General features: G+C 26.9%; 1 protein-coding gene across 1 annotated transcript; it reads right to left on the reverse strand.

Moving 5' to 3' along the window:
* Positions 1-6,339: 6,339 nt before the first annotated feature.
* Positions 6,340-7,180, reverse strand: LOC122503699. Its single transcript, XM_043614346.1, has 5 exons — positions 7,121-7,180; positions 6,804-7,049; positions 6,640-6,732; positions 6,443-6,556; positions 6,340-6,354 (listed from the first exon to the last, which is right to left on the reverse strand). Exons 1-5 carry the CDS (start codon positions 7,178-7,180, stop codon positions 6,340-6,342), a joined length of 528 nt encoding a protein of 175 aa, XP_043470281.1.
* Positions 7,181-10,230: the final 3,050 nt, after the last annotated feature.

Genomic DNA, 10,230 nt, shown 5'->3' on the forward strand with positions numbered 1-10,230 from the left:
AATCGACATCATTATTTTTATTGGGATGGTATTCCAAATACTTGACAAGAGTACATGCTATTAAACATTTATTTGGAAAATGCTGTAAGAAAAACAATACTTAAATTTTAGAAAAAATACTATATTTCTATCAAAGTAAATTAAACGTTCGTACACTAACCCCGAAAAAGTAACCTTCCTTCGCTCGCTTGCACTGTTCCTTCATAATTTGTAATTCTTTGCCGACAGAATCTGTAGTATTAAAGGTAGTACCTGTTTGGGGTGTACTTATATTATTAAAATGTAAAATACTTTCAGAAGTTGTTGATTCTTCAAATTTACCACTGTCATTATGAGAACTATCGTCATTCTTCATTAAATCACGATGTGTTGTTGAATGTAGAGAACTTGTGTTGTTATTAAAACTTGATATGTTTTCTGGCTCTTCTTTATCACCAAAATTGCTATTTGATTTATTAACTAACACTTCATTTAAAGGCATAATTATGTCATAATTAGAAGTAGTAATATAATCATCAAAATTTATGACGTTTTTCGGCCTTTCTAAGTTATCAGTATTTATATTTGAATCATCAATTAGCACTTCATTTAAAGGAATTGTTATGTCATTAGAAGTAGTAGTTGTGAAAGTATGATCAGAAAAACTTGTGACGCTTTTCGGATTTTCTACATTATCAGTAATTTTAATTAAATCATCAATTTGCACTTCATTTAAAGAGATATTTATGTCATTAGAAGAAGTTGTTGTAAAAGTATGATCAGCAAAACTTGTGGCGTTTTTCGGCTTTTGTCTATTATCAGTAGTTTTATTTGAATCGTCAATTGGCACTTCATTTGAAGGAATATTTTTGTCATTAAAATAACTATTTGTAGTATCATATTTAGAGTAATCAGAGTCATCATCAGAACTCATAAAAATTTCCGGCTCTCCTTCGTCGTCAGTATTGTTATTCGAATCATCAATTGGCACTTCAATTAAAGGAATAATTATGTCATTAGAAGTAGTAGTTGTGGAAGTATGATCAGCAAAACTTGTGAAGTTTTTCGTCATTTTTACGTTATCAGTAATTTTAATTAAATCATCAATTTGCACTTCATTTGAAGAAATATTTATGTCATTAGAAGTAGTAGTTGTGGAAGTATGATCAGCAAAACTTGTGACGTTCTTCGACTTTTCTCCGTTATCAGTAGTTTTATTTGAATCGTCAATTGATACTTTATTTAAAAGAATATTTATGTCATTAGTATTTGTAGTATCATATTCAGAGTAATAAGAGTCATCATCAGAACTCGTAAAAATTTCCGGCTCTTCTTCGTCGGCAGTATTCTTATTCGAATCATCAATTCGCACTTCAATTAAAGGAATATTTATGTCATTAGAAGAAGTTGTTGTGGAAGTATGATCAGCAAAACTTGTGGCTTTTTTCGGCTTTTGTCTATTTTCAGTAGTTTTATTTGAATCGTCAATTGACACTTCATTTGAAGGAATATTTTTGTCATTAAAATAACTATTTGTAGTATCATATTTAGAGTAATCAGAGTCATCATCAGAACTCATAAAAATTTCCGGCTCTCCTTCGTCGTCAGTATTGTTATTCGAATCATCAATTGGCACTTCAATTAAAGGAATAATTATGTCATTAGAAGTAGTAGTTGTGGAAATATGATCAACAAAGCTTGTGGCGTTTTTCGGCTTTTGTCTATTTTCAGTAGTTTTATTTGAATCGTCAATTGGCACTTCATTTGAAGGAATATTTTTGTCATTAAAATAACTATTTGTAGTATCATATTTAGAGTAATCAGAGTCATCATCAGAACTCATAAAAATTTCCGGCTCTCCTTCGTCGTCAGTATTGTTATTCGAATCATCAATTGGCACTTCAATTAAAGGAATAATTATGTCATTAGAAGTAGTAGTTGTGGAAGTATGATCAGCCAAAGTTGTGAAGTTTTTCGTCATTTTTACGTTATCAGTAATTTTAATTAAATCATCAATTTGCACTTCATTTGAAGGAATATTTATGTCATTAGAAGTAGTAGTTGTGGAAGTATGATCAGCAAAACTTGTGACGTTCTTCGACTTTTCTCCGTTATCAGTAGTTTTATTTGAATCGTCAATTGACACTTTATTTAAAAGAATATTTATATCATTAGTATTTGTAGTATCATATTCAGAGTAATAAGAGTCATCATCAGAACTCGTAAAAATCTCCGGCTCTTCTTCGTCGGCAGTATTCTTATTCGAATCATCAATTGGCACTTCAATTAAAGGAATATTTATGTCATTAGAAGAAGTTGTTGTGGAAGTATGATTAGCAAAACTTGTGGCTTTTTTCGGCTTTTCTCTATTATCAGTAGTTTTATTTAAATCGTCAATTGGCCCTTTATTTAAAGGAATATTTTTGTCATTAGAATAACTATTTGTAGTATCATATTTAGAGTAATCAGAGTCATCATCAGAACTCATAAAACTTTCCGGCTCTCCTTCGTCGTCAGTATTGCTATTCGAATCATCAATTGGCACTTCAATTAAAGGAATAATTATGTCATTAGAAGTAGTAGTTGTGGAAGTATGATCAGCAAAACTTGTGACGTTCTTCGACTTTTCTCCGTTATCAGTAGTTTTATTTGAATCGTCAATTGACACTTTATTTAAAAGAATATTTATATCATTAGTATTTGTAGTATCATATTCAGAGTAATAAGAGTCATCATCAGAACTCGTAAAAATCTCCGGCTCTTCTTCGTCGGCAGTATTCTTATTCGAATCATCAATTGGCACTTCAATTAAAGGAATATTTATGTCATTAGAAGAAGTTGTTGTGGAAGTATGATTAGCAAAACTTGTGGCTTTTTTCGGCTTTTCTCTATTATCAGTAGTTTTATTTAAATCGTCAATTGGCCCTTTATTTAAAGGAATATTTTTGTCATTAGAATAACTATTTGTAGTATCATATTTAGAGTAATCAGAGTCATCATCAGAACTCATAAAACTTTCCGGCTCTCCTTCGTCGTCAGTATTGCTATTCGAATCATCAATTGGCACTTCAATTAAAGGAATAATTATGTCATTAGAAGTAGTAGTTGTGGAAGTATGATCAGCAAAACTTGTGAAGTTTTTCGTCATTTTTACGTTATCAGTAATTTTAATTAAATCATCAATTTGCACTTCATTTGAAGGAATATTTATGTCATTAGAAGTAGTAGTTGTGGAAGTATGATCAGCAAAACTTGTGACGTTCTTCGACTTTTCTCCGTTATCAGTAGTTTTATTTGAATCGTCAATTGACACTTTATTTAAAAGAATATTTATATCATTAGTATTTGTAGTATAATATTCAGAGTAATAAGAGTCATCATCAGAACTCGTAAAAATCTCCGGCTCTTCTTCGTTGTCAGTATTCTTATTCGAATCATCAATTTCCACTTTATTTGAAGGAATAATTATTTCATCAGACGTAGTAGTTGTAGTTGTATAGTCATCAGAACTCGTAACATTTTCTGGCTCTTCTTCGTCATCAGGATTGTTAATTGTATTATCAATTGGCACTTTATTTAAAGAAATAATTATTTCATTAGACGTAGTAGTTGTAGTTGTATAATCATCAAAACTTGTAACATTTTCAGGCTCTTCTACGTAATCAGGATTGTTAATTGAATCATCAACTGGAACTTCATTTAAAGGAATAATTATGTCTTTAGAAGAGATCGTAGTAGTTAGTTCCTCTATAGTAGGAGTTAAATCAGGGGATTCAATCACACATTCTCCGTAACGACAGTACTGCAAAATTGGAAGGAACCACATTGAAATTTAAATTAAAAGTAGCACATTTTTAATTGGTTGTTTTGAAAGACTAGATAGGTTCAGAGTAACAATGCATTTTAAATTAATTTTAATTTGAAGTATTCTCTAAAATTATTATTTAATAACAATTTTTATTTACCCCGGTATTATTACACAATGTTCCATCCTGAGCTTTGTTTTGATAGTTTATATATTCACCTGATGGGTTCGTAGTTTGGCAATAACATGTACATCCTTTAAAATAAGCCTGTAACAACAATTATAAAAATTAACTTTAAAGCTAGATGGATAGTATTATAAATTATTATTAATAAATTATTTAAACTAACTTCAGTAAAGTCTTTATGTCCTTCTTCTCTGCATTGTTCTTCAGCAGACTTATTAATTCCAGGCAGATGATAAAATGGTGGGAATAATATATTTGGACCCAAGTTCGTTTTAGTTTCATTAAAAGGTACGTCTACACATTCACCTCTTAAGCAAAACTGAAATATTAAATGATTTATTAAAACATATTTCCTGATATGTAATAGTTATTGAATAAATATGAAATGTTCATGAATTTTTTACTTTATTCAAATCACAAGGAGTTCCTTCAAGTGCCCATTGCGTATTAGTATACAGAGTGTTGTTATGAGCGATACATTTTATTCCAGAGCAAATGCTAGGATTTATCTAAAAAGATTTAAGTATTTAAAACAATATAATTATAAAAAGTACTTAGACTGTTATATTGCAAAAAGAATCTTAATATTTATTTCATGATTAATAAATGTATTTATAAAGTCTTTATGTAAACTTAAATATTAAAAAATCCTATATGTTTTAGCTTACTTCTCCTGCCTTGGCATGTCCAAGTCTTCGACATTGCTCATCTATTGGTAATAATTTACCAGGCAGTATTCTTAACATTTGTTCATCATTTCTATGCTCAGCTGGATTATTTAGAAGACATTTAGCAGTTTCTTGACTGAAATAAAGTAAGAATTCAGTATTTTAGGACAAACCTTTTTAAAATAGTTCAACAACAGATTCTGACAATTTATTCTCACCTGAAAAAGTGAGACATAACTTTTTTGGAGCACGAAGAAAAATGATATCGGTTCTTTGCATCAGCCCGTTCGCTCATCAAGTAACCTTCATTTTCAGGACATGCTTCTGCTCCTGGTAAATTGGAGTTTTGCTTCGCTGAATTACCATCATGGGGGGATCCAAACCTATAAAAAATTGTAATAAAGGTTAATAATGCCTATACATGAACTGAAAAACTTATGATGACTGCTTTTCTTTATTTATGGTTAATAATAATATATAATTTTTTAACGCATACTTACAAATGACCTAATTCATGTGCAGCAATATTTATTCCAGAAAATAGTGTATCATCCAACATAATGGCAGTGGAGTATATTTCTTTTTCATCATTACTTTTTAAACATGCCCCTCCTACTGTTGCATAACCTGAGAAATTATTTTTTTAGTAACTCTCATGTAATCTTCTTGTAGACAAACTAGTATATTTCAGAAAATATCAAACCTTCATGTATTCCTTTGTATTCTGGATATGAACCCATTAAAATTGCAATGTCGTAATCTTTTCCCATTTTGAATTTATGTTCATTATACATAAACTTTGAGAATAGCGTAGATACATTCGGGAAAATATCAAACGGTTTGTTCAGAACAGTTTGATTCTTGAATTGTAAAAAAATGTACAATTTACTAGAGTAATAAAATTATCTTTTTTTGCAGCAACAAGCTATTCTATATAGCCAAATGCTTATCACTTTGAAGTTATAAATCTTTAACACTATTTGTAAATAACTATTAAGCTAATTATTTAATATAATTACCCAAAGAGAAATCGTCAATCAGTTTGACTTCAATTTTTATTATTATAATCAATGATCAATGTATTATAATATTCGTCAAAGCAAGAAATTTTGACTTAAATATACTATATATCAAAATTTCGTAAAAATAAATAATTTTTTATAGATTTATTGTATATTAAAAATTATAATGTCTAAATTTTGTTTTTCCTACAAAATTGAATATTGAAGTTTAAAGAATTAAAAAAAATATCTTCAAAACTTTAATTTATTTCTGACAAATATTATCGTCAAATTGGCGTCAAAGAATGATCAAGATGTGGGATATATTTTTGTCAATTTGAGAAATTAAATTAAAGAAAATTTGACGATCAATTTGATGCTAATTTAACATAAAATTGATAAGCTATTTATCTTTGGGTTAATAGTATTACAAAATCAAATTACCCGACACAAAACAATTCCAGCAATGTTGAAACGAACTAAAGGTTTTTTCATAACTCTGTAAGTTAGATCAGCTCCATTAAAAAGAGTTAAAGTATAAGCAACAGTTTTCTCAATGTCCATTTGAAAACGTCTAAAAATCATGATGTCAATTATTGATTTACAGTAAAGTATTAAATTAAATTTGAATATTGCATTACAAAATTGAAACTTACTCATAAAGCGTTATATCTACAAATACCAAAATTTCTGGATACACTATGTCCGGTGTTTCTAAATTTAAGTCTTCTGTTATCTTATTAGACTCTTCATTATTATCATCATCATTATAGAAAGAAGAAATGTCTCGCTTATAAATTACGTGATAATTGTTGATATTGTTATTCTCATACTCGGAATATGGTTTAGCGTCACGACGTTCACGTTTTAGATGACTGATTGGATGTATTATTACGTTAGAATTAATAATACCATTCTAAAAGAAAAATTGATATTTAATTATTATTACATACACGAAAAAATAGTGTTTTCTACGAAAAAGTAAAAAGCAGTACATACAAATTCAGAAATTCCTCTTTTATTCACTGTATGTGATACTACAGACTTTGTTTTCTCGTCCTGATAGAATGATATATTTACTTTTTCCATAATCTACAAAAAGAATATTAATTGTTAATTACTATAGGCAAGTTTAAAACAGTGAAATATAGTTATTTACTTACCCCTTCTTTCAGAGTGTACTTAAAGTTATCTCCAATTATTTCAGCTTCCCAAACTCTTGTGTCTTTACCAGCAAAATAGCCTCTTGCACATTGCAAAACAAATTCCTTGTCTGTGCCATTAAGTTTTACTTTTATTGATAATTCATTAATACTTCTTTTTTTAATTAAATGTTTAACCGAAATAACTTTATAATCAGATGTTTGTGGCTGTTCCTGAATGTCATTATGAATCCAGTTTTTATGGCTCTAAATAAATGTTTTATATTATAGTTGCAATAAACAATTAATTAAATGTAATTTATAACAGAAATATTCACCTCTATTGAATATGAAAGTGGCGCAAAGAGACCGTACAGCAATATATAGACGTACTTCATTTTTAGTTCCTGTAATTGTTTAAAAGGCTTTGAGAAAATAAGAATAAAAATTATGTTTTATAAAGAACTATCTTTAAATGTGCAAAACCAAACTTTAAAATAAAAAAATAAAATAAGAAATTGTTTTTTTAAACTGAACAATAAATTTATGTACTTCTTTTACAACAACTTAAACTTTTTATTGAAATTAAAGAAAACTACCCTTATATGGATAAACTCATACTTTAAAGAAAAAGTTTTAAAAAATGAGTATTTTAAAAGAACAATTAAAACCTTTTTATTTTCCATCTGAATTTCGCCACTAGGTAGTTTTTTCAAATTTTAACTAAAACAAATGGTAACGTTTTAATTCTGACGCTGCTTTGAGTTTTTAAAACGAAAAAGAATACAGAAACGTATGCTTCACTTAAAAAATTAATATTTTTTCTAATTTTTTTCCTGTTAAGGGGAGTTTTAATTCTGACATTTTTTTTGAGTTGTTGACAGAGAAATATATAAATTTATTGTTCTGTTTCGACAAACAATCTGTTATTTCATTTCTTTTACTTTAATGTTTGGATTTGCACATTTAAGAGTGGTTTTTTCGATTTTTAAAAATCAAAGGGTTGAAAAAGAAGTACATAAATTTATTGTTCTGTTTTGAAAAACAATCTGTGATTTCATTTTTTTTATTTTAAACTTTGAATTTGTACTCCTAAGGGTAGTTTTCTCGAATTAAAAAAAAGAGATTGATGGAACAATTCTGACTTCATGTTCGTTTTCAGCGGTTAAAAATACTATAAGGTATGTAGGTCTGGTTCAATAAACAAACCACTTTTTTGAGTGCCTGTGTAATAAATAAATAATTAATATCTGTTTAAAAAGATATTTTATTTTTTTATTATTTACGATTACATATTATTTTATAGAAATTTATAATATAAATCCATTACATACATAATAAATAAAAATAAAATATATATATATATATAAAACTTACCGTAAAGTAGAAAGAATTTTTCTTTCTAAATTTCTCAAATTTGAACACAAATATATTAAAGTTTGAATATATATATGCTCTTTATGTTTGTCCTGTATCTATTCTAATGCAAATTTCTATGTCTAGTTAAATAAAACGAAGCATTTATAGATATTGCAACATTTGAGATAAACACAGCAACTTATTTGACGTCAGGTTAATAAACAAATTTATCTAATATTATTTTTACTCATGAATACATTTAAATAAAATTATTTCTCACTTGATTTTGCAACACCTTATTTTAATACATAAAAAAATTTCCATTTCATAAAATTTAATGTCAAACTAAAAACTTATTTGACTTTTGTACAGTTAATTTTATACTGCAAACAAAGGCCGTAGCAGTATAAGCATGTAAAAATGGCCCCCTCTTGGATTGGGTCCATATTTAGGGAATAATTTTGACCTATTATGAGACTTATTTTCACTAAGTTTCAACTCGAAAAAAAATTTTGTTTTTGAGTTATACAATTTTTTTGAAAAATTCAAAAAAATTCAAAAATTTTTTTTCCCTTCGAAATGGTTGAACTGATTTTCATGAAAAATTTTTTTTGTACAATACAATATAAACAGTTAATAAAAAAAAATTTTTCGACCAAATTCTAACAAAGGAAGTCAGTAAAAAGTCAGTAAAAAAATTTTTTTTTTAATTTATTTTTAAAAAACATTTTTTTTATTGAAATTTTTTTTGCACAACCGCCATTTTTTTTCTATAAAATAATAGTCATTTCAAGAGTAACATATATTTTTTGCAAGATGATTGAAAGGGTACTTCATACTTTAAAAAATAAAAAACCGATTTTTGGCCCCTAAATAGTACAGTTTTCTATATAAACCAGGGGCCAACATTTTTTAAAATTACATTAAAAATTAATTAATACTTAAATTAAATTTCTAAAAAAGTTAATAATATATGCCTGTTTATTGCAAATATTGATTTTTTAGTATGTACAAGGTTTATTGAAACAGTAAATGGACGTACACTATACCGTCGGGAATTACTGGTACGGCTGCACGCGCACGGCCCAAAAACATGTCAATCACTGAGAAAACGATTTATTTGATTCAAAAAAATTTTGTTTAAATAAAACTTAAAATATCTTTGCTATACAGTCAAACAAATTTCAGTTTAATTCAAACATATTTTTTGGTTCATTTATAGAAATAATATATTCAATTCAAACAAAATTTATGGTTGATTTTAAATTATTTCTAATCAACATTTAAGTTTGGATCAAACATAACATTTTTAAACATATTCTTTGTTTAAACCAAATCAGAAAATATATTTGAATTAAACACAATTATTCAAACAAATATTATTTTTGAATCGAAGCAGTAGATATTTTCTATATATATTGGGATCTCACGAACCGATTAAGATTTTTAAACTCTTTTGGTCTTAAGTTAAAGATAAAACTTAAACCTATGTAAATTTCAAATTTTTTCTACAATTCTGAAAAAATATGCCAAAGTTAAAAAAACTTCAAAAATAATTTTTTTTTTTGTAAATTTTTTTGAAAAGTTGACTAAAAAATCAATATTTACAATAGACAGACATATATTATTAACTTTTTTAGAAATTTAATTTAAGTATTAATTAATTTTTAATGTAATTTTAAAAAATGTTGGCCCCTGGTTTATATAGAAAACTGTACTATTTAGGGGCCAAAAATCGGTTTTTTATTTTTTAAAGTATGAAGTACCCTTTCAATCATCTTGCAAAAAATATATGTTACTCTTGAAATGACTATTATTTTATAGAAAAAAAATGGCGGTTGTGAAAAAAAAATTTCAATAAAAAAAATGTTTTTTAAAAATAAATTTAAAAAAAATTTTTTTTTACTGACTTTTTACTGACTTCCTTTGTTAGAATTTGGTCGAAAAATTTTTTTTTATTAACTGTTCATATTGTATTGTACAAAAAAAATTTTTCATGAAAATCGGTTCAACCATTTCGAAGGGAAAAAAAATTTTTGAATTTTTTTGAATTTTTCAAAAAAATTGTATAACTCAAAAACAAAATTTT

This window comes from Leptopilina heterotoma, unplaced genomic scaffold (genome assembly GCF_015476425.1).
Source record: "Leptopilina heterotoma isolate Lh14 unplaced genomic scaffold, ASM1547642v1 Lhet_268, whole genome shotgun sequence".
Classification (NCBI taxonomy): domain Eukaryota; kingdom Metazoa; phylum Arthropoda; class Insecta; order Hymenoptera; family Figitidae; genus Leptopilina; species Leptopilina heterotoma.

What these genes read in the sequence shown, in the direction of transcription:
- LOC122503699 (XM_043614346.1), bottom strand. Translation starts at nt 7,180, where the DNA reads ATGAAGTACGTCTATATATTGCTGTACGGTCTCTTTGCGCCACTTTCA. An exon ending in AGTACACTCTGAAAGAAGGG is followed by an intron (nt 6,733 to 6,803) that starts GTAAGTAAATAA and finishes TTCTTTTTGTAG; the next exon opens with ATTATGGAAAAAGTAAATAT. An exon ending in AAAGAGGAATTTCTGAATTT is followed by an intron (nt 6,557 to 6,639) that starts GTATGTACTGCT and finishes TTTTTCTTTTAG; the next exon opens with AATGGTATTATTAATTCTAA.